Genomic DNA, 25,573 nt, shown 5'->3' with positions numbered 1-25,573 from the left:
TTTATGCAAATAGAATTCAAACTTGTTTACTTCATGCCAACATCTTAATTTTCTCAAATCACTCTGTATAAATACTGGGGTAATTACTGCTGATAGGGAATTCCCAACAAGATCTTGTTTCGGGCATCACTGTAAGGCTTTGTAAAATTAAGTATATTCTTATGCTCATTATTATTATTATTGTTATCATTTGCTTATTATTTTTCACACTTCAACTGTTTGTCACCACATCTGGACCTGTTTCAGTGATGCTGTGTAACTGACAAAGAGACCCAATAAGACAAACAAAGGTAAAATGCATGGGGGAATAGCAAACCGCCTCATTAATTTCTTGATGCGTAAAAGCCAAACACTGTTGTCTATTTGCATAGACCCTATCATGTTATCTGACAGACTGAATTGAAAGTTTATCTTTACACAGTATACGATATCTCATTTGGCTCTCTCACGGATTTTAACAGAAACACGATTGTCTGTCAAAACAGAAACTACCATAACAGAAACTTACCATATATCTCTCACAGACCCAAAAGAAACTGGTTACAAGTAAAGGCTGTTTGTGGCACCAAATTTAGTGTCCACACACTCATGGATGACATAGGAACTAAAACTGAGAGTAGCGAAGCAAACACATAAATGCTTAACTCTGCTTTAAAGTATTCTTTCACAAAGGAAAATCCAGTACTGTCCCTGTTTAATTCTTACACTATTGCAAAATAAAAGATGTTGATAAAAGTGTCAGCAGCAGTGAGAAACAGCTAAAATCGCTAATGTTGAACACTGTCCCAGGGTCCAATGGACTCCCGATCATGTTCTACGGAGGATCTGGGAATGAGTTAGTCCTTTTAATCATAATATATCATACATCCCTCAAACAAAAAGCTGTGCCCAACAGTTGGAGGAAAGAACACATTATTTCTGACTGTTGTTGTTGTTGTTGTTGTTGTTGTTGTTGTTGTCTTCAGTCCTGAGACTGGTTTGATGCAGCTCTCCATGCTACTCTATCCTGTGCAAGCTTCTTCATCTCCCAGTACTTACTGCAACCTACATCCTTCTGAATCTGCTTAGTATATTCATCTCTTGGTCTCCCCCTACGATTTTTACCCTCCATGCTGCCTTCCAATACTAAATTGGTGATCCCTTGATGCCTCAGCGCATGTCCTACCAACCGATCCCTTCTTCTGGTCAAGTTGTGCCACAAACTTCTTTTCTCCCCAATCCTATTCAATACTTCCTCATTAGTTATGTGATCTACCCATCTAATCTTCAGCATCCTTCTGTAGCACCACATTTCAAAAGCTTCTATTCTCTTCTTGTCCAAACTATTTACCGTCCATGTTTCACTTCCATACATGGCTACACTCCATACAAATACTTTCAGAAATGACTTCCTGACACTTGAATCTATACTCGATGTTAACAAATTTCTCTTCTTCAGAAACGCTTTCCTTGCCATTGCCAGTCTACATTTTATATCCTCTCTACTTCGACCATCATCAGTTATTTTGCTCCCCAAATAGCAAAACTCATTTACTACTTTAAGTGTCTCATTTCCTAATCTAATACCCTCAGCATCACCCGACTTAATTCGACTACATTCCATTATCCTCGTTTTGCTTTTGTTGATGTTCATCTTATATCCTCCCTTCAAGACACCATCCATTCCGTTCAACTGCTCTTCCAAGTCCTTTGCTGTCTCTGACAGAATTACAATGTCATTGGCGAACCTCAAAGTTTTTATTTCTTCTCCATGGATTTTAATACCTACTCCAAATTTTTCTTTTGTTTCCTTTACTGCTTGCTCAATATACAGATTGAATAACATTGGGGAGAGGCTACAACCCTGTCTCACTCCCTTCCCAACCGCTGCTTCCCTCTCATGCCCCTCGACTCTTATAACTGCCATCTGGTTTCTGTACAAATTGTAAATAGTCTTTCGCTCCCTATATTTTACCCCTGCTACCTTTAGAATTTGAAAGAGAGTATTCCAGTCAACATTGTCAAAAGCTTTATCTAAGTCTACAAATGCTAGAAACGTAGGTTTGCCTTTCCTTAATCTTTCTTCTAAGATAAGTCGTATGGTCAGTATTGCCTCACGTGTTCCAGTATTTCTACGGAATCCAAACTGATCTTCCCCGAGGTCGGCTTCTACCAGTTTTTCCATTCGTCTGTAAAGAATTCGTGTTAGTATTTTGCAGCTGTGGCTTATTAAACTGATTGTTCGGTAATTTTCACATCTGTCAACACCTGCTTTCTTTGGGATTGGAATGATTATATTCTTCTTGAAGTCTGAGGGTATTTCGCCTGTTTCATACATCTTGCTCACCAGATGGTAGAGTTTTGTCAGGACTGGCTCTCCCAAGGCCGTCAGTAGTTCTACTGGAATGTTGTCTACTCCGGGGGCCTTGTTTCGACTCAGGTCTTTCAGTGCTCTGTCAAACTCTTCACGCAGTATCGTATCTCCCATTTCATCTTCATCTACATCCTCTTCCATTTCCATAATATTGTCCTCAAGTACATCGCCCTTGTATAGACCCTCTATATACTCCTTCCACCTTTCTGCTTTCCCTTCTTTGCTTAGAACTGGGTTTCCATCTGAGCTCTTGATGTTCATACAAGTGGTTCTCTTATCTCCAAAGGTGTCTTTAATTTTCCTGTAGGCAGTATCTATCTTACCCCTAGTGAGATAAGCCTCTACATCCTTACATTTGTCCTCTAGCCATCCCTGCTTAGCCATTCTGCACTTCCTGTCGATCTCATTTTTGAGACGTTTGTATTCCTTTTTGCCTGCTTCATTTACTGCATTTTTATATTTTCTCCTTTTATCAATTAAATTCAATATTTCTTCTGTTACCCAAGGATTACTACTAGCCCTTGTCTTTTTACCTACTTGATCCTCTGCTGCCTTCACTACTTCATCCCTCAAAGCTACCCATTCTTCTTCTACTGTATTTCTTTCCCCCATTCCTGTCAATTGTTCCCTTATGCTCTCCCTGAGACTCTGTACAACCTCTGGTTCTTTCAGTTTATCCAGGTCCCATCTCCTTAAATTCCCACCTTTTTGCAGTTTCTTCAGTTTTAGTCTACAGGTCATAACCAATAGATTGTGGTCAGAGTCCACATCTGCCCCTGGAAATGTCTTACAATTTAAAACCTGGTTCCTAAATCTCTGTCTTACCATTGTATAATCTATCTGATACCTTTTAGTATCTCCAGGGTTCTTCCATGTATACAACCTTCTATCATGATTCTTAAACCAAGTGTTAGCTATGATTAAGTTGTGCTCTGTGCAAAATTCTACCAGGCGGCTTCCTCTTTCATTTCTTAGCCCCAATCCATATTCACCTACTACGTTTTCTTCTCTCCCTTTTCCTACACTCGAGTTCCAGTCACCCATGACTATTAAATTTTCGTCTCCCTTCACTATCTGAATAATTTCTTTTATTTCATCATACATTTCTTCAATTTCTTCGTCATCTGCAGAGCTAGTTGGCATATAAACTTGTACTACTGTAGTAGATGTGGGCTTCGTATCTATCTTGGCCACAATAATGCGTTCTGACTATAAGAAGCATTATTCGAAGTGATCAACAAACTCAAACATAATGAAGTATCTCAGTCAGTATAACCCCCTCAATGTCAACTATCATGGATTCTGAGAATTTCAGTCATGCAAAAGCCAACCTGACCTTTCTGCGCACGACATCCGGAACACCATGGATCAAAGTTACTGGGTAGTTGCAATATTTCTTAACATTAGAACAACATTTGAAACCATATAAACTAAAGTATGATCATATGAGGTATAAAACAAAATTTTTGACTTGATTGGGGATTTCTTGATATGGAGGATGGAACATGTTATCTCGGTTTGAGTTTCATTGATAGATGTAGAAGAACTTCAGGCACCTCCCAGATTTTTGTGGAGGGTCTGTTGCTGTTCATGTTGCACATTAATAACCTAGTAGACAGTATTAACCTTCCATTGGTCCCACCTATATCTGTACAAGTGGTAGTGTACTGAACAAAGCACAACACATTGTTTGTTTCAATTATTGGTGTTACTTTAGGTTAACTGTGTTATATAATGTTGTAACCCTACAGTGTGAGTGCATATGATCAAACAGAGCACAATACACGTGCCTCCACGAATGGCCTAGAGAGGTCACCTCGCAACCTGGACAGACGGTGCAGCAAGCGCTGTGACATGCCCATAACAGCCTCAGCCTCACTGCTGCAGCAAATCCTGTCTTACATCAGGTTGCACAATTTGTCCACCATAGCTGGCTGCATAAACCACCGGGCTGAGCATTGGATTCCTTGCATAACTATTATGCTCTCTGCCACCATCTCTCAGTTCTTGACAGTGTGTTACTATTGGCTACTGAAGATTCAGCATCCAGGGTTGTGATCCCACGTGCTTTATGATGGGGTGTCACGCGCCTACTCCACATGGACCGTTGGCATGTTTCACAAACAAAATTGCTGGCCCACCACCACATATTTTGGCCGGGTATTGACAATGAGATCTTGCGCTTGTGACAGTACGCTACCCATCACGTGCCATCAAGGGTCTCTATTTTCCCGTGGCCTGCACCCCCAGCACCCCTGGGAGAGTATTCACGCCGATTTTGTAGATCCGTTCCTTAACTCCTTTTGGCTTGCAGTAGTCGATGCTTTTTAAAATTTTCTTCTGTGGTTAGATGCCTGTCCATGTCCATGGCAGATATGGCCCTCTCGGAAATTATTTCCTTAGGATTCACCATATAACAGGGATGCTGAATCGCAGATAGGCACAACGAAAAGGCTGTCACAAATAAAGCTTCCAGCCAGTAAGACTTTTGCCAAAAATAAATGACACACACACATACATACATACATACATACACACACACACACACACACACACACACAAACACACACACACACACACACACAAACGTGTAGTGTGGGAATGGGGACAAAGGAAGGGGCTGGATGGGTGAAGACAATGACCAACGAAGGCTGAGGCCAGGAGGGTTACGGGAACATAGGACATAATGCAGGGAATATATTGCAGGCAATATATCCTATGTTCTCATAACCCTCCTGGCCTCTACCTTCATTAGCCATTGTCCTCACCCATCCAGCCCCTTCCCTGTTCCCATTCCAGCACTACACAGCCCTCATTCCACCATTGTACCCAATCTTTTTACTTATTTTCCGCTCCCCCCCCCCCCACCTCTCCCTTGCCCTCTGTCGACTGCTAATAGCTGCCCTACCCTCTCTCCACCTCGCCCTGCGCGCTCCCCAGCAACACTTCACTCTCCACCACCCCTACCCTACTATCCCTCCCCCTGCCTGCCCCAACTTCCTCCTTACCCCCACCCAGTCGCCACTCCCATCATGCACTGGTGCTGCTGCTCGCAGTGTGTCTTCAGCTGCCTGAGACTGCAGTCATGTGTGTGTGTGAGTTTTGTTTCTGTCTGTGTGTGTGTGTGTGTGTGTGTGTGTGTGTGTGTGTCATCTATTTTTGACAAAAGCCTTACTGAGCAAAAGCTTTAATTGTGACAGTCTTTTTGTTGTGCCTATCTGTGACTCAGCATCTCCGCTATATGGTGAGTAGCAACTTACCTTTTCATAATATTGTTATATTCCATTCTCGATTTTCCACTATTTGATTTCCTTAGGATTGTCTTATATGCTTGTTACAGACAATGGCCCACAGTTTGTGCCTCAAGATTTTGAAGATTTTTGTTCAAAGAATGGCATCCGGCATGTTACAGCTCCTCCATTTCGACCTCAGTCCAACAGGGAGGTGGAGCAACTGGTCCGTATGCTAAAAACCCAGATAATATTGCTCAATCTTCTTCCAAGGAAGCCCTTGATAGATTCTAGAGTTCATATATGTTCACTCCAATCGGCGACCATAGCCAGATGGAGCTGTTTCACAGTCACCAGTCCCATACACTGCTTCATCAGCTGTGGCCAACCCCGGCCAACCGCCAGAGCTGTGGTGCTCATAGAAAATATCATAAAATCATATATTAAAAACATATGCTGGGGTGAAATCTCTCCTGTACTACACTAAATCTAAAATTACTCTGGGTCTCTGCAGTAATCACAGTGGCAGGTGATTAAAAACCTCAATTTGGGATTGAACTTGCTCCACAAGTGATTCCAGCACACACTGCATACTGATCCCATACGGCATTCATTATTCCTCATGGATGGTAGGCAAAATGGCATTCCAGAGGTCGACAAGCAACAGTACAGTATGCAGGTGAAGTCTGAGCTGCGAGGAACTTACATGCCTGATGCACCATGAGGAGCTGCTGCCAGACGGTGAGTGATGGCTTCCCAGCCTCAGCACAGGGACTGTTTATGGTGTTGGTCCTATAAGCACTCATGGCCAGCATAGTTCCTTCATGGTGGATAACATCAATGGCCCTCAGGTAAAAAGGCCTCATTGAGTTATACACTGTGCATTCATAGTCTAGCCACAAATGCATGGAAGCCCTATAAAACTGTAGTGGATATGCCCTGTCTGATCCTTAGTATGGTTCATGCCACCTCTGGCTCCAGCACTGTCTACACTCTGGCTGGTGCCATCACTGGGTGGAGTATTCAGTGCTGGGCTGCCTCCATCTCCACACTCTCTGTCATCACCGCCATCTTCTAAGGTGTCACCATCAGCGAGTGACTGCCCAGATGTGGACATGGATACAGCACCATCTTCACCAGTGCTCCCTTATGGTCTCTCGCAGAGTGGGCACTGTACCTGTCCTTGCCTGCACCACTCCAGACCACATTCCCTTGTGACAGCAAGACAGTTGCTCCAGCAGTCATCACCTGCCAATGAAGAGATGGATATCTCCACAGTGAACACTTTTCCACAAAGGGGAAGGAGTGTTGTAACCCTATAGTGTGAGCATGCATAATCAAACAATGCAATTCAAGTGGCTCCGTAACCAGCATAGAGAGGCTGCCTCACAACATGGACAGATGGCACAGCAAGTGCTGTGTCATGTGCGCAACAGCCCAATATAAACCCAGAATGCCAGTACCTCGGCCTCATTTATGTTTACTTGCTTACAGAATGCTCATCTAATACTGTATTTTGATGTGTTCTATAGTTATGAGACTTTGTACAGTTCTATACTTCATTCAGCATTATTGTGATCTCTTCTTGTGGAAGCAGAATAAAACATAGTTGGTGTTACCTCTGATACTGTGTCTATACAATGTTACAACAAATAACATATTGTAACCATTTTAAGTTCAAAGTATAGTGCTTTTCATATGTAATTATGTTATACTTTTTTATTATATTTATTCACATAAAAAAATTTAAAACAAGAAATATTTATTGTTCTTTGTATTACAACTGATTTTTTTTACAATCATAAATCATCACTATTGGCATTTATTGCAAACAATTTTTATTTAAGAGTGAGTTTTGCATACAAAATGACCAGACATACTGCATGCCATTGTTGTGGAGCTGTTTTACTACCTGTCACAGACGTTGCGTAACTGATGCATCTCTTTTTCTTGAAGACTCAATGAAACTGAAGTTGAGGATGGTGGGTACTGGAGATGTAGAAATGCTTCCAGGTCTATTGGGAGACAGGTAATTTTTCTTCTGGAAGATCAACAATGTAGAAAAGATAGACTGCTACTTACTGTAAAGATGACATGGTAAGTTGCCGACAAGCACAATTAAAGACATGTTCCTTCATTAATTCAAGGGAACACATACTCAAGAAATTTCTGCATAAAATGGGTCTTTCATTTCCTTTTAGCATTACATATATCACCTGTGTATTCCCTCCAGCTATATTTGTAATGGTGAAAAATGTTGATAAGGGCCACCTTCTTGTTGTTTTGGCTCCAATATATGAATCGCATTGTCCAATGTGTCCACTCCATCTTTGGCCCTATTATAGTCCAGAATATTATCTGCTTTTCCACTTTCATGTCTATATCTCAACTATCATGCTTTCTTGACATCAAATAACTGGTTTATTTATTGTGGTTACATATATACACAAGTGTTTGGCCTTTCTGATAACCAAATGCTGAAGAACCTCATCTTTTTAGGCAAAATTTCTAGAGAATGATGACTTTTTTTTATTGTTCCTGGAAGCGTATACTTTTTTTATACAAGATATTTGAACATGGACAAAGAGTTAATGAAGAACAAAGTGAAGGAAAATAATCAGAAAGGGAGTGGTCGCACACTCTATTCTGTACAACAGCCAGGCATACTCTGACTAAATTGTTTATGGGCATGACTGTACCACAACATAGGGATGAGGGGGGACAAGTGGCAAGACAAATACTGACGCAAGGAAGAGCTGGTGCCTATTTTGAGAAGCTGACCAGAAGTGATGGTCAGTTAACAGCGCAATCAATGGGACAACTGGAGGAGGGGGGGGGGGGGGGGGAGGATAATAGTGACATCACACTTTTTGCAGATGATATATTTGGGACCCATAATAAGCAGGAGTAAATGGAGATATTGAATGTATACAAATAAGGGTTGCATGAATTTTGACGTGCTTGTCTGATACTTAGAATGGTGTCACAGAAATGCTCAAACAACGAAAAGTGAAGATAGGTGCTAGCTATCCTGTGAACGCATACTAACAAAGTTTCAAGAACCAGGAATCTACTAATATACTACAATCACCTTGTTTATCATTTCTGGAGGGAATGCAAAGATAAGATTAGACTAATTACAGTGTGCACAGAGGCACTGAAATAGTAGTTCTTCCTGTGTTCCATATAAGTGAGGAACATGTGACACTCTGGGAATTACCCTCTGTCATACACTTCACAGTGGTTTGTGGAGTGTAAAATTAGTTAGTTTAATGTTCCATGGTTTATCTTGCATGATAAGTCATAATGATGTTGAATAAATCATTTTCCATTCCATTGCAAATTAATCTGTGAACCTGGCTAGGTGCTGAACATTAATATGTCTTTTTTTCTTCTTCTTTTTCAATACGTCATTTTTCTTTCTGGTATATTAATTATGTACAGTATTGTTCCTTTTGAACTGTAGTGGATTATTTATCACAAATTTCATGAGGGAATAAATATACTGTAAAGCAGTAGTCATGACGCCCAACTCTTTAAAAGATGTTGTTGTTGTTGGTTGTTTTGGGCAAGGAGTCCAGACAGTGAGGTCATCAGTCTCATCGGATTAGGGAAGGATGGGGAAGGAAGTCGGCCGTGCCCTTTGAAAGGAATCATCCCAGCATTTGTCTGGATCGATTTAGGTAAATCACGGAAAACCTAAATCAGGATGGCCGGACGCAGAATTGAACCGTCGTCCTCCTGAATGCGAGTCCAGTTTAAAAGATGTCTACTAGGTGAAAGGGTGAGCACTACATTATTGTTACAGCATGCTTTTGAGCAATGAAGACTTTGTTTCTTAAAAATGAGTTACCCCAGAACATAATTCCATACGACATTATTGAATGAAAATACGAAAAGTATGTCATCTTACTGATTTATCTGTTCTCCAAACTTGCAATGAGTCTAACACAAATATGGTTGAACTAAGCTGTTTTAGGAGTGCCCAAATGTGCTATTTCCAATTTCATTTCTCATCAAAATGGATGTCTAAGCAATTCGGAGTTATCACTCTATTTATTATTTCCTCACTAAGTGTTGTATTTACCATTGGTGTAGTGCCCCCAGATGTACAGAACTGAATACATTGTCCCTTTTTAAAATTAAGGTTGACACCAGTCACAGAAAATCAAGGAATGATACTTTAAAGAACATTGTTTACCATTTCTTCTGCTTCTGTATGTATGCTTGGACTGATTACAATACTAGTGTCATCTGCAAAAAGAACTTATTTTGCCTGTTGTATATTAGACAGAAGATTATTTATATACATGAGCAACAATAGTGGACGTAAGAGTAAGCCCTGTGGAACCTCAAATGTGATTTCTTCCTAGTCAGAATTACATCTCTGATCTATATTGGATGAATTACTAAGCACAACTTTCTGCATTCTTTTGGTTAAATATTACATTATCAATTGGCTGACTATGCCATCGATTCCATAAAACTTCAATTTATCTAAGAGAATACTGTGTAGGATGTAGAAAGTACCAACAGGTGTTATTTTATTATTTAATGCTTGTAAATTTTGATGAGTGAACATGTAAATGACATTAACTGTAGAGCAACTCTTCTGAAACCCAACTGTGATTTTCCAAGGATACCATTGTTGCTAAGGTGAGGTAATATTCTAGAAAACACCACCTTCTCAAAAATTTTGGAAAATGATGTCAGAATTGTAACAGACATCTTGCCTATACCTTTCTTAAGGAGGGGTTTAACAATGGCATATTTCAGTCCCTCTGGAAAAATTCCATGAGTTAATAATTCTTTACACATTTTGGATAAGACCTGGGTTATTATGTGGGAACAAATCTTTAGTACTCTATTGGAAACACCATCTAAATCATATGAGCTTTTATTTCCAGGAATGAATAATTTTCTTAGTTTCAGAAGGAGAAGTTGATGATGCACTCATATCACTGAATATTATGAGTTACTTTTTCAATATACTAATGTGTTTTTTTGCTTGAACTGCCTGTCCCTATACTTTCTACTGTATTTAAAAAAATGATTATTAAATATAGTTGCTTCATGTTACTCCTCATTTATAGCCCTTCAACTCAGTTCAATAGTGATGTTACTTTGTTCTGTGGCTGGTTGATCTGTCTCTTATTTCACTACAGTCCATATAACCTTAATTCTTTTGTTGGAATTATTTTTTTCTGGCATTGTGTGTGTTTCTTGACTTTTTATTAACCTTTTTTAGTAATTTTGAGTAGTTTTCATAGTTTGCAACTATTGCAGGATTCTTAACTTGTTCTTGCAAACAGATAAAATTCCCTTTTCCTTTCACAAGATACGTTAAGCTCTCTAGTGAGTCATGCTTTTTTATGTGGTTGTTTGGTTCTACTGTCTTCATCCACTTGTGTTGGAAAGTTAAAAGTTAATTACTGAGATCGAATTGTATGATCTAAATAAGGTTTCCAGATAATTTTTGCTATCAGAATCCTTCAGAAAATCTACACTGAAGTCACCACAGATTAGTAAGTGCTTGCTGCTGTCTGACAGATAGCACAGAAAGGAATCCAGATTCCTCATAAACAGTGCAAAATTTTCCAGTGGGGACCTGTATACTGTTACAATAAAAGTATTAATTCACAAGTACACTCTTCTATGTGCTGGTCACTACAAAATATACTCGCCTCAATGTTTCTGAACTTGTGTTCCGTTTTAAAATATGTAACAACTCCTCCTTTTCTCTATTAGTTTTGCATGAGTAAAGTGATATAATGTAATCTTTTATATGCTGGAAATAAGAAGCTGAATATGAATAAAATAATGCAAGCTGTGGAAGAAATGCACTCTGAAGGAGTGGGTAGCATACAGATAGATGAATCTGACAAGAAATTAGACTAACTGAAGTACAATAAATCAAAAGGGGTTGATGAAATAACTATGGGACTTCTGAATGGAATGGCAGAAGAAATACATTATCAAATGTATAAACAGGAATGTGTTATTTATACACTCAGCCAGTTACATGCATACTTCATAAATGTATTAGAGTTCCCATTAAAAGACAGTTTCTACCAACATGTGCAGTCAATACTGAACAATGATCTTATATGTGAAAACATCATAACAAAAATTCTGCCTACAGTGATACTTTCAGAGTGGAGGAGCTATCCATAAAGATCAGTTCCATTTCAGAAGAAATAGAGAACAACAGAAGCAGTGCTAGCACTTAGGTATTTCTTAAAAAAAGAGAATGAATAAGGATTTGCATATATTGACAGCTTTTGGCACTGAGGCATGGGAATACCATTTTCAAGATACTAAGAGAAATTGTATGAAGGAGATATGATTGCAGTGAGATTTTTATATAGCAAGAACAGTATGTCAGAACATGGAGAGGCACGTGAATGGGTGCTCCTCAATATTATTCAACATTCACATCCAAAAATCACAAGAGGAAATCAGATTGCTACAAAATGTTAAGATTTTAAGATGCCATACCAATATTGATAGAAAATAAAGGACAATCAAACGATAAGCTGCTCAAGAAAGAGTCTACAATGAAAAATAGAACATACAAAATACAAGTTTTATGGGTTAATTGTTGTCTTTCGTAAATGTAATAAAAGGCTTATTAAGACCAGATGCATTTCACTTTATTCTAAAGCTTCTTTAGTGATCAAGGTGTTCTTTTCTTTCCCCTCTTCATCTTCTATACGTATGTGTTGAGTTTTTGCACACAGCACTTTAACCACAATTAATACAATCACATTTTTATGTTCTCAACAAATAAATGTGAATATATTACATGCAGTGGAAGTGCTGTGTTCAAAACTCTCTTACTATAATGTGAAACATGTCTGGTATTAACGCAAGAATAAAAAAAGAATCTACTGAAGACATTTGTGAAGTGTGTGTTGTTTGACAGGAGCAAAACAAGGACAGCGGAAGCACGGAGGAGGCAAAGGATTGAAGCCAATGAAATGTAGTACATTGTCACATCCAAAATATGTACTGGGTCACAAGCATAACAAATTAAGTGCAGAGACGAAATGGAATAAAACCAGATTTGTAGACAACAATATGGAGGCATGATGAAAATAATACTAGATGGTACAAAGGAAGGAGAGAACAGCAGACAAAGACTTGGGGAGATATTCACTGAGATACTGGAAATGGATAAAAGATGTAACAGCAACTTCAACATGAAGAGAGAGGCTACAGTCGAAGCAAAGTGGCTTCTGTAAACCAACTGACAAAGAACACTGTGTTGAACAAATTTAATTTTGAATACAGATTACTACTGCAAAAACGTTCTTTGGTTGAATCTTACATGACTTGAAACATTCACCAATATGTGACATGACACATAATAGCTTCCTGGATGAAAACAAAAATTGTGCAAGGAATCACCTAAGACTTCAGTTCTGGGTAAACTATGAAGAAAGCAAATGTGCTACCAGTTCCACTGAAACACTGGAATTTTTATATTCATTAGTTTACAAACAACATGTCATGTAAAATTTGGAAGTATGAGAACAATACATCTAAAACCTGTGTAATGGAAATAAGAGGCTGAATGCAGCCTGAAGAAAAAGTTACCGACAGTTGACAGTTGCTGCTAATAAGGGTTTTTTTCTGTTTTTTTTTTTCTTTTTTTTTTCATTCCAATGGTAGCAATAATCCAACCAGAGCACCAAAACTGAAACACTGATGGAAATTAAGTTAAGAAAGAATTAACCATGGCACAATGAAATTAAAATGCAGCAGAAAGGTTGGCATCAGTGTGATGGAACAAGCCTATATAGAAAAAACAAGAATGAAAAGTAATGCAAAAAATAAATACAAAAGCTTATCACATTGATAAAGTTTGCTTGCTGCGACAACACTGTCTCCAAAAACAAGTAATATCATAAGCAGCATTCACCAATATTTCAGTGTTATTCATATTTATGATAGTGCTACATTTTCCGGTAGCATTGTTATTTCTCATTATAGAAACATTAACATATTGTTCTTAAAAATCAAGCCATTTTGATGTTATTCTAAAACAACAACCATAATTTTTGCATGAGTGCAAGAATTAAAATATTGCTAATTTCAACTGATCCTACCAAAGTTAAAATCTGATACTGATCGGTTCAACCGACCTGTGAAGTATTTGGGGCTTTAGTGTATATTTTACAGTATCCTTAGGTCATTAATCAATGTATCTGTGACTTACTTACTTAACCCCATCCAAAACATAAACTGAACTAATACAAATAAAGAAAGAGGATATGCTAAATAAAAAAAATTTCTCACTTCCATACTACTAACAAGAGTATTACTTTTATTCTGGGTGTAACTGAAATGAATATTTAGCTACAGAGCATTAATGTAATTCATCAACGATACATCAGTATCGCACTTTCGATAAGAATTTGTTAGTGGACAATACACACATTTTACACTCTTAGGAAAAAAAATGGCACTAAATTGAAGTCGACTACATACACTCATCTTCCGAAGGAAAAAAGTGAATGGCATATCTCAAAATGAGTTCGCTTTGACTGTTGAAGATATCCAAATAAACGTTAGAACTCACATTTATATTTGAACAGAATATACTCAAACAGATTAAAATGTGACCAACAGTCCTAGCTCTACAGTTGGCATCTCGAAATTTTTTTTTTTTTTAAGGATCTATTAGGTCATCACACAAATGAATCCTGTAACATATTATTCATAAAAACTTGACTGTTGAAGATATCCAAATAAATGTTAGAACTCACATTTTTATTTGAACAGAATATACTCAAACAGATTAAAATATGACCAACACTCCTAGCTCTACAGTTGACATCTCGAAATAGGAACTGACTATTTACAACAACTTTTTTTTTTTAAGATCTATTACGTCATCGCACAAATGAATCCTGTAACATAGTATTCATAAAAACTTCGAAGTTTGCCGATGACATTGTAATACTGAGAGAGACAGCAAAGGACTTGGGAGAGCAGTTGAATGGAATGGACAATGTGTTGAAAGTAGGATATACGAAGAACATAAACAGAAGCAAACCAAGGATAATACAATGTAGTCGAATTACATCAGGTGATGCTGATTAATAGATTAGGAAACAATACATTAAAAGTAGTGGGCCTATATGAGTTTCTTCTATTCGGACAGCAAAATATCTGATGATGTAGAGAATATAAAACAGAGACTGGAAATGGAAAGGAAAGTTTTTCTGAAGAAGAGAAATCTGTTAACATAGAACATAGATCTAAGATTCTGAAGTGTAGCCATGTATCGAAGTGAAACATGAACAAAAACAGTAATGGAGGGAAATTTGTGGGGTTAAAGTTGTAGAGGGAGGCCAATTGATGAATACAATAAGTAGATTCAGAAGGAATGTAGCTTGCAGTCATTATTTTGAGGTGAAGAGCCATGCACAGGACAGAGTAGCATGGAGAGGAACAGCAAACCAGTCTTCACACTGAAGATCACCACCACCACCATCACTGCCACAACAATAACAGTTTACAATTAACTAGGCCTTACTAACAGTATGATTATTTAACACAAAGAAGAATGTAGGCACTTACTGTATTACTCACCTTTGTTTGAACTTAGCCCAGCAATAGCTTTGTCACCAACAAGAAGGGATGGTCTTTTCTCGGCTAAACCAGGAACTTCTAGTGCTAGGAATTCTGCACCTGGGCCAGTAATCCTGAAGGTCACATTTTTTAGGTCATACTGCCTCATCTTAATTGTTTCTGAAATTTCTTCCAGGTGCAACAGTGTGTGGAAAAAGTCACTGTAATTTATAAAACTGAGAATGTCAGATAAATATGGAACAACACTTGTTAAGCTTTCACTTCGTTCAATGCCACTTTTTCTTTGACTTTCAACTGTATAAACAAACTGCCAAAGATATTTTGGCACTATGTATTGACCTATTCGAACAGGCACAAAAGGAGGTGCCTTCTTAGGCTTCACACCTGTAATAAGCAATCTGCCACTTACATCATTCTCTCGTTTGATTGCATCTAATGTGTCAAATTTCATTTTACCAGACTGTGAATTTCTAATATTATTACTCTGTGAATCATCTCTCACCCTCACTTCCACTGCAATCTCTATTTTGAAGCCCTTAAAAACAAATCTGAATTTCTCTGTGTGGCAACCTGCATATCTTCCATGGCAAATAAAATAATAGGAAAAACTTTTTCCAGGGTGCAACACTATTAGCTTATCAATACTCGGAGACTTCAAACGAAGCTGTGACCATGACTTTTGACTTAAAAATTGACAAAATTTCACTACCTGTTTTGTTTGTCCAGTGTTCAGCAAAGTAACTGAGACTTCTTTTTCTTCGCCTATCTTCAGTTCGCCAGATTGTAGAACAGCAGGAGTAACGGTGACACCATTTACAGAGATTGACTCCAAAACAGGTTTCTTCTGTTCTGCTTTACTTTTGTTGTAGTTGTGTTGTCCTGTGTTGCTTGTATGCAATGGGACAACACTAAGAGCACGCCACAATACCGACTGCTTTGTACTTTCAATCGCCTCAACTATAACTTCGTCACGTAACTCAGGTACGTAACCTGGTTCACAGACTTCCTTGCTGAAATATATCGACTTGTCCACGAGACCATCACCTGTACTTTCGTAATTTGTTATGCGTCCGGTGACAATACGTGATCGCAACGCTCGTACGGAAAATAAGTGTAAAATTTCTCCTTCCAAATTTGCTATACTACCATCCAATTCAACAAGAGCATCAATTAGTATCCAGTCTCCTGAAATCAGACACGAAGAAAACGCGTTTAAAAAAATACACAAACTAACATTGGATGTAATGGAATATCCTTTGTAATACACAAACCTTCAACTGGTATGAAGTCACAAGAGACGTCATCCAAGCTAAATTTGAATTTATCTGATATAATGACATTTCTGCCATCTCTGCTCATTACTTGTCCAACAATACTCCTCGACAGGGTATCTCGTTTTTCAATTAATGGCTCAGAATTTTCCCAGTTTTCTTCTTGTATAGAGTAAATTTTCTTAACTCTCCATTCGTCCGACGGCCTTAAACGGAAGGCAAGATATTCCAATTTGTTTCCGACCTTTATATTGCGGTATGCAGGATCTTTTAAATCACAATACACCTCATCATCAATCAGGGCATAATCCGAATGTACATGAGTTACTACTCCCACTCTGTAACAGCAACAACTGTCTTTGGAAAGGTCTTGTACAACACTACACTCAATTTCTGAAGGAGCACACGATTCATTACTGGCTGCATTCTGCTCTAATGAAGACAGAAGATCAACAACACTAAAATCTTTTTCTGAAGTTTCTAATTCCGAATCTGTGGAACCTAGTAAGTACCTAGATAATTTTGCAACAATTGAAATCATGTCTACGTAAAAGCTAGCCTCACATTCCAAAATATAAGAATAACTCTGAATGCCAGATTTTAATGCTACCATCAGTAAATTATATCACTCATAATTCGTTTACACAACAAAGTGCCTTCGAATCACTGTACAATACACGCGCGTTTCAGAGATGTTGGCGACAAATGTAAACACAAATATGGAACACTTGTTGCCGAAGCAGTTAACACTATGAGCAGAGATGTAAGACATTTTATTTATTTATTCGTCCGTATGACTGTAACAAATTTACATTGCGAATAATTGTAGCGTAAATAGCTATACGTGACCATTATTTCTGGCAAAATGGTGCCTCGTCCATAGTCAAATAATTAAAAAAAATAGTAACAACATAGTAGCAGCACAGTCTAATAGTGAGAATCTTTGTTGACATGAATAGTTTGACGTGAAAACCTAGTGCGTTGGAAAAGTGAGTGATCTTTTGTGTTGAAGAGCTTTGGCCTTTGGGTCTGTTAAATCATGTTTGTTGTTGTAAATGCTGTTGAAAGGTAGAGGAAAACGTTTGCAGCGCGCTTAGGAGTTTGATGGCATATCTGCTACAGAAGTAGTTTCCGTGCCAGTAAATTGAAGAGAACTTTTGATAATACTGTTAGCAGAATGTCAAAGGCACCGTGTGAGGTTTCAAGTAATGTGCCAAGTAACGAGGAAATTATAGCGGAATTAACTAAAGATCTGGAACAGTGCGCAGTTAAAACGAATTCTGTGAACGGTGACACGCCTTCTACAGTAGAGCATGGTAGTGTTGACTCTATATTGACTACACCAGTAAATTGTGATGGCGCAATTATCAGCAGTGTTTCGGACGAGAAAGCGAAAGAAGGCAAGGTAACAGATGATGCTTATAGGTCGGACGATGATGAATCAATCCTGCACGACGATTATGATACAGTTGATGAAGAGGCACTTAAAATCGCAGAAGCTACTTATTCGGACGATGAGAAGAAGGTTGTTACATTTTTACAGAATAAAATCTTATTCACATTTTAGATTAAGGTTAGGCCTAAGTTCCTGGAAGTACGTGTTGGCACAGTTATTCATTAGAGGGTGCGTGTTATACAACTTTTTGCATTTACGAAGCATGTGATATCGTCAGGCAAAACACGCTGTGACGTGTCATGTTCTGCTGTGCGATGTAAGTATCCTCAAAAATGAGAACGGCACCCCATCAGAAGTCACATTTGCATTTATGGTTTACTTAGTATACTTGATGTGAATGTACTATAAAGCAGAAATCTTCCAGTCACCAGTTACAAATCTGTTAGCATGTCGACATAATTTTTATAATTCTTTATGTTCATAGTTTAATCTCTGCCACAGTTTGTTTTTTACCAGCTCTAATAAATAACAGCTAATAGATTCACTGAAGCCCTCGAAACAGCTTTGATAACTTCGAGCAATATTATCGAATTATTAGCCTATTTGATGTTAATTAATATGGTACTCTTTACATGACAAAAAAATTATTTACATTAACAAAACGATTTACTGCGCCTGTGGTGATGTGCTGTTGTCAGACAATACTGTTTCTCACCATAGTGTTCTATAAGATTAGATAGCCAGACGCTTACAGTAGAAATTAAGAGTGTAATTTCTCTTTTTATTTATACTGAATGCTTGGGTGCTTCCAACGTGTCAGCTGCAGAAGAGGCACTTCTATCGTTATACTGAGTATCCCATTGACAAATTTTATACTGAGTATCCCATTGACAAATTTTATACTGAGTATCCCATTGACAAATTTAATTAAGATGCTAGATGCATATTAAGAACAATTTTGATACCCCTATTAGCAAATGTCTCTCTAAATTTTATGTAAGCAACACTGCATTAATGATGAATCTCACAAAAATGTTCTTCTGTGTGTAGTACATTTCACAACATATATAGTTTCTGGATCAACTGTTAAAAAATTTGGTAACATAGCATTAGACGCTACGTGTATATTAATTTTCAGAAGAGGCATTTGTTGTGTAATTGGTGCTCTAGGTTTGGTTGAAGTGTAAAACAGTTATGGAAAAGAAGTGTAGTTGTTGAGTAGTTCTCATTGTCTAGCTATGCAGAAATTTCAGGAATTTGAGAACGTGTTTCCATTTTAGGATTCGCATTAGTGCTTCGCTCCAGCTCTGGATTGTCTTAAGAAATTGTTATTGCTGCATCTACCTTTTAGGATGCTTTTGTTGTCTTTGTTGTTTCTTGCAGGTTGAACTCCCTAACTTCAGGTAATTCTTTCTTATTACCTTCCATAATACCTATAATTGCAAAAAAGGTTGGAAATTAAGGAGATGGGACCTGGATAAACTGGTAGAACCAGATGTTGTTGGAATTTTTAGATGGAGCATTAGGGAATGATAACAGAACAAATGAAATGAGTACACTATAAGACAAATGGGTAGCTTCGAGAGATGAAATAGTGAAGTCAGTAGAGGATAAAATAGGTAAAAAGACAAGGCCTAGTAGAAATCCTTGTGTAATGTAAGAGATTTTGAATTTAATTATTGGAAAGATAAAATATAAAAATTCAGTAAGTGAAGCTGACGATGAGTAATACAAACGTCTAAACAGTGAGATTTACAGGAAATGCAAAATGCTTAAGCAGGAATGGCTAGAGGACAAATGTAAGGATTTAGAAACATGTATCACTAGGGAAAAGATAGACACAGCCTACAGGAAAATTAAAGAGGTCTTTGGAGAAAAGAGAACAACTTATATGAATATCAAGAGCTGAGATGGAAAATTAGTCCTAAGCAAAGGAGGGAAAGGTGGAAGGAGTATATAGAGTCTTTACAGTGGAGATGTACTGGAGGGCAATGTTATTGAAATGGAAGAGGACGTAGCTGAAGATGACATGGGAGAGATGATACTGGGAGAGGAATTTGACAGAGCACTGAAAGACCCAAGTTGAAACAAGGCCCTGGGAGTAGATGGCATTCCTTTAGAATTAGTGATAGCTAGTCATGACACAACTCTTCCATCTGGTGAGAAAGATGTATGAAACAGGCAAAATCCCTCAGACTTAAAAAGTAATATAACAATTCCAATTCTAAAGAAAGCATGTGCTGACAGATGTGAATATTACTGAACTATTATTTTAGTATAGTTGCAAAAAAACTAACATGAATTCTTAACAGAAGAATGGAAAAACTGGTGGAAGCTGACCTCGGGGGAGGTCAGTTTAGGTTCTGGAGAAATGTAGGAACACGTAAGACAGTACTGACGGTATGACTTCTCATAGAAGATAGGTTAAGGGAAGGCAACCTATGTTTATAGCATTCATAGACTTCGAGAAAGCTTTCGACAATTTTCAGTGAAATACTCTTTGAAATTCTGAATGTAGCAGGGGTAAAATCCAGCGAGCAAAAGGCTATTTACAACTTGTACAGAAACCAGGCAGCAGTAATAAGGGTTGAGGGCATGAAAGGGAAGCAGTGGAGAAGGGAGTGAGACAGGGTTGTAGCCTATACCTGATGTTATTCAATCTGTGCATTGAGCACGCAGTAAAAGGAACAATAGAAAATTTTGTAGTAGGAATTGAAGTCCAGGGAGAAGATATAAAAAGTTTGAGGTTTGCTGATGACATTGTAATTCTCTGTAAGACAGCAAAGGTGTTGGAAGAACAGTTGAAGAGAATGGTCGGGTCTTGAAATGAGGATATAAAATGAACATCAACAAAAGCAAAACAAGGATAATGGAATGTAGTGGAATTAAATCAGGTAATGATGATGGAATTGGATCAGGAAATGAGGCACTGTAATAGGAGAGTTTTACTATCTGGACAGCAAAATAGCAAATGACCAAAATAGATAGGATATAAAATCTACAATGGCAGTCCCCCCTGCGGGTCCGGGGTAAGAATAGGCCCGAGGTATTCCTGCCTGTCGTACGAGGCGACTAAAAGGAGTTTCAACCGTTTCGGCCTTCCATGTGATGGTCCCCCTTGGGGTTTGACCTCCAGTTTTCTAAATTTCTACAGAAGTACAAGCCTTTTGGGGAAGGACACCTTACGTGATGTACCACTGGTCCTAAGTGCACTCAGACCTTGGCACTCAGCATTGCACCGGCGTTGTAACCATACCCACTATTACTCAAATTGGGCCTAAACGCCTTTTGGGTTGTCCCAGTTACGCCCATAGAGCGTCTCCATCTGCACCAGCGATCATGATGGACTTTCCATGGCACCAGAAATCCAGCACGGTAGCCAGCCCGTTGTGGTGGGGTCGTCATGTACCCTCTAGGTTGTAGCCCCCTGACAACACAGGGATCGTACTGCCGATACCTGAGCTGCACCCTCCCCACGTCGGCCAAGGAGTAGCTGCCCGTCTCCTTGGGGCATCAGGACTCCCGGCAATGGTCATCCTGCCAGGTGGCCCTTGCTGCGGCTGGGTGGCGCCCGTGGGGAGAGCCCCTGGTCGGAGTGGGTGGTATCGGGGCGGACGTTTTGCAGATGAAACGTCACCACGTATCGGGTCGCTCTGCGGCCGAGTCTTTCAAAAGAAAAGGTACCGTTTCTAGTTCTGGTTCTCCTGCCCCTTCCCCCTTGGCCACTCCATGGGAGGAGGGACAGGCCCGCCGGCTTGGAGCAAAGTACTTCCCCCGCTATTTGGTCTGTTCTCGAACCGATGGGGGGACATTCGCCACCTCCAAGCCCATGTTCTTTGTTCAGCACATTGAGGACATCTGCGGGGAAATCGAGGCTCTCAGCAAGATGTGTTCAGGGTCCGTTCTCATCAAGACCACGTCCGCCACACAGTCGGCGGCGCTCCAGGCGTGCGACCGCCTAGGGGACATCCCAGTCTCCATTGTCCCACATCTGGCACTCAATAGGACGCAGGGGGTTATTTTTCATCGTGACCTCCTGCTACAATCTGATGAGGAGCTCAGGGCCAACCTGGAGCGCCGAGGCGTGCATTTCGTCCGGCGAGTCCAGCGCGGCCCCAAAGACCGTCGCATCGACACTGGGGCCTTTATCCTCGCCTTCGAGGGGGACGTTCTCCCGGAGAAGGTAAAGGTAATGTGCTACCGGTGTGACGTGCGACCCTACGTTCCGCCTCCTATGCGCTGTTTTAGGTGTTTGCGCTTTGGGCACATGTCGTCACGGTGTGAGGCTGAGCCCCTCTGTGGCGATTGTGGACGTCCTCTTCGTGAGGAACATACATGCACCCCACCACCTCGGTGCGTTAATTGTCCTGGCGTCCACTCGCCTAGATCCTCAGACTGCCCCGCATATCAGAAGGAGAAGAAGATACAAGAAATCAAAACTTTGGATCGGCTGTCTTATTCTGAGGCCAGGAAGAAGTACGACCGCCTCCATCCCGTGCCATTGACCGCTTCGTTTGCCTCTGTTGTGTCCACTCCTTCCGCGGTATCCTCACCCCTCTCCTGTCCCCCCTCCGCCTCCTCCGCCCATCAGGGTGCTCTGCCTCCGCCTCCCAAATCCCTCCCTTCCAAATCCTCCTCCCCCGTGGCCCCCACCCCCTCTGCCCCAGGGGCCACCCTTCCTCCTCCTTCTCCCCACACGCCACTTGAGAAGCGATCCTCTTCTCAGGCGTCCATCGGGGAAACGTTCCGGACCCCGGCTTCCGAGGTCCGGCGTTCCAAAATGGACCCCGCGCGTGAGGACCTTCTTCGGGTCCAGCCCACCATCCCTGTGCCTCCTCGGCCTTCCAAGAAGGCCTCCAAGAAGAAGTCTCTATCCCCCTCTCCACCCCGGCGCGTTTCGACTGACGCTCCATCCGTGAGTCGCCGCTCCTGGCCGTCCTCAGTTTCGCCGGGATGCTCTGCTGCCAGGCGCTCAGCTGGCCTTTCGTCGGCAAATGATGCCGCCCCTCCTACACAACCAGGGACAGCGGCCGCAGCTGGCGACCAGTCGATGGAACCGGATCCGCCTCCCGTCGGTTGTAGCGTTGTTCCCTCGCAACCTGGCTCTCCGCGGCCGTCGAGGTGACCAGCTCTTCCCCGTCTCGTTCCCCCAACTTTTTGACTAGCGATGGCGTTGTTTCATTGGAACATAAGAGGTATTCGATCTCATCGGGAGGAATTACAACTGCTCCTCCGCCTGCACTGTCCGCTCGTCCTTGGACTCCAGGAAACCAAGTTGCGCCCGACTGACCATATTGCCTTTACCCACTATACCTCGGAGCGGTATGACCTCACCCCTGTGGACGGTGTCCCAGCTCATGGTGGGGTCATGTTGCTCATTTGGGACGACGTCTATTACCATCCCATCCCATTGACCACCCCACTCCAAGCAATAGCTGTCCGCATTACTCTTTCTGCTTTTACTTTTTCAGTTTGTACCATCTACACTCCACCGTCGTCTGCTGTTAGTCGGGCTGACATGATGCACCTGATCGTTCAGCTTCCCCCGCCGTTTTTATTGTTTGGCGACTTCAATGCCCATCATCCCCTTTGGGGCTCTCCTGCATCCTGTCCAAGAGGCTCACTCTTGGCAGATGTCTTCAACCATCTCAATCTTGTCTGCCTCAATACCGGCGCCCCGACTTTCCTCTCGGACTCCACTCATACCTACTCCCACTTGGACCTCTCGATATGTTCTACCACTCTTGCCCGTCGGTTCGAGTGGTATGTCCTTTCTGACACCTATTCGAGCGACCACTTCCCCTGTGTCGTTCGTCTCCTGCACCACACCCCATCCCCACGTCCTTCGAGCTGGAACATACTGAAAGCTGACTGGGGACTTTACTCATCCCTGGCGACCTTTCCGGACCACGATTTTCCCAGTTGTGACAGTCAGGTCGAATACCTCACGGCTGTTATCATCCATGCTGCCGAACGTTCCATTCCTCGTACTACTTCTTCACGTCGCATTTCCGTCCCCTGGTGGAACGAGGCTTGTAGGGACGCTATCCGTGCTCGACGACGTGCTTTACGCACCTTTCGCCGCCATCCTACGTTGGCGAATTGTATTGAATACAAACGACTCCGAGCGCAATGCTGTAGAGTCATCAAAGACAACAAAAAAGCTTGTTGGGCCTCTTTCACCGGCTCCTTTAACAGTTTTACTCCCTCTTCCGTCGTTTGGGGTAGCCTGCGCCGGCTGTCGGGCATTAAGGCCCACTCCTCGGTACCTGGCCTGACCTCAGGTAATGCGGTCCTTGTTGATCCGGTGGCTGTCTCCAACGCCTTTGGCCGCTTTTTCGAGGAGATTTCAAGCTCTGCCCATTACCATCCTGCCTTCCTTCCCAGGAAAGAGGCAGAAGAGGCTCGGCGACCTTCCTTCCACTCGCTGAATCTGGAAAATTATAATGCCCCCTTTACTATGCGGGAACTCGAACGTGCGCTTGCACTGTCCTGGTCCTCTGCTCCGGGGCCGGATGACATTCACGTTCAGATGCTGGCACACCTTTCTCCGGCGGGCAAAAGCTTCCTTCTCCGTACCTACAATCGCGTCTGGACCGAAGGTCAAGTCCCCATGCGTTGGCGTGACGCCGTTGTTGTTCCTATACCCAAACCCGGGAAGGATAGACACCTTCCTTCTAGTTACCGCCCCATTTCTCTTACAAGCTGTGTCTGTAAGGTGCTGGAGCGCATGGTTAATGCTCGGTTAGTCTGGATTCTTGAATCTCGACGGCTACTTACTAATGTCCAATGCGGCTTTCGTCGCCGCCGCTCCGCTGTTGACCATCTCGTGACCTTGTCGACATTCATCATGAACAACTTTTTGCGAAGGCGCCAAACGGTAGCCGTGTTCTTCGACTTGGAGAAGGCTTATGACACCTGTTGGAGAGGAGGTATCCTCCGCACTATGCACAGGTGGGGCCTACGCGGTCGCCTGCCCCTTTTTATTGATTCCTTTTTAACGGATCGAAAGTTTAGGGTACGTGTGGGCTCCGTATTGTCCGACGTCTTCCTCCAGGAGAACGGAGTGCCACAGGGCTCCGTCTTGAGCGTAGCCCTTTTTGCCATCGCGATCAATCCAATTATGGATTGCATTCCACCTAATGTCTCAGGCTCTCTCTTTGTCGATGACTTCGCGATCTACTGCAGTGCCCAGAGAACATGCCTCCTGGAGCGCTGCCTTCAGCGTTGTCTAGATAGCCTCTACTCATGGAGCGTGGCAAATGGCTTCCGGTTCTCTGAAGAAAAGACGGTTTGTATCAACTTTTGGCGATATAAAGCGTTCCTTCCGCCATCCTTACATCTCGGTCCCGTTGTTCTCCCATTCGTGGACACAACTAAGTTTCTAGGGCTCACGTTGGACAGGAAACTGTGTTGGTCTCCACATGTCTCTTATTTGGCAGCCCGTTGTACACGTTCCCTTAATGTCCTCAGAGTTCTTAGCGGTTCATCTTGGGGAGCGGATCGCACTGTCCTGCTTCGCTTGTATCGGTCCATAGTCGGATCGAAGCTGGATTATGGGAGCTTCGTCTACTCGTCCGCTCGGCCGTCCCTCTTACGCCGGCTCAACTCCATCCACCATCGGGGGATACGTCTTGCGACCGGAGCCTTCTACACTAGTCCTGTCGAGAGTCTTTATGCTGAAGCTGCCGAGTTACTGTTGACCTACCGGCGCGACGTACTG

The 25,573-nt window shown here is 41.4% G+C and overlaps 2 protein-coding genes across 2 annotated transcripts in view; one reads left to right on the top strand and one right to left on the bottom strand.

Moving 5' to 3' along the window:
* LOC126175276 (probable RNA helicase armi) overlaps positions 1-17,143 on the bottom strand; it is a 52,728-nt gene extending 35,585 nt beyond the window's left edge. The window contains exons 1-2 of the mRNA XM_049921929.1: positions 16,455-17,143; positions 15,184-16,368 (exon numbers count right to left, since the gene is read on the bottom strand). Of these exons, the coding sequence (XP_049777886.1) occupies positions 15,184-16,368; positions 16,455-17,067 (1,798 nt within the window). The 5' untranslated portion in view covers positions 17,068-17,143. The remainder of the gene's footprint in view (positions 1-15,183; positions 16,369-16,454) is intronic.
* A 288-nt stretch (positions 17,144-17,431) lies between these two features.
* The window catches only part of LOC126175275 (tetratricopeptide repeat protein 1-like), a 43,345-nt gene continuing 35,203 nt past the window's right edge, over positions 17,432-25,573 (top strand). The window contains exon 1 of the mRNA XM_049921928.1: positions 17,432-17,979. Within this exon, the coding sequence (XP_049777885.1) occupies positions 17,632-17,979 (348 nt within the window). The 5' untranslated portion in view covers positions 17,432-17,631. The remainder of the gene's footprint in view (positions 17,980-25,573) is intronic.

Source organism: Schistocerca cancellata, chromosome 3 (assembly GCF_023864275.1).
Source record: "Schistocerca cancellata isolate TAMUIC-IGC-003103 chromosome 3, iqSchCanc2.1, whole genome shotgun sequence".
Lineage (NCBI taxonomy): Eukaryota > Metazoa > Arthropoda > Insecta > Orthoptera > Acrididae > Schistocerca > Schistocerca cancellata.
Note: the sequence above shows the minus strand (reverse complement) of the source record. Positions and strands in the feature narration are given on the sequence as shown.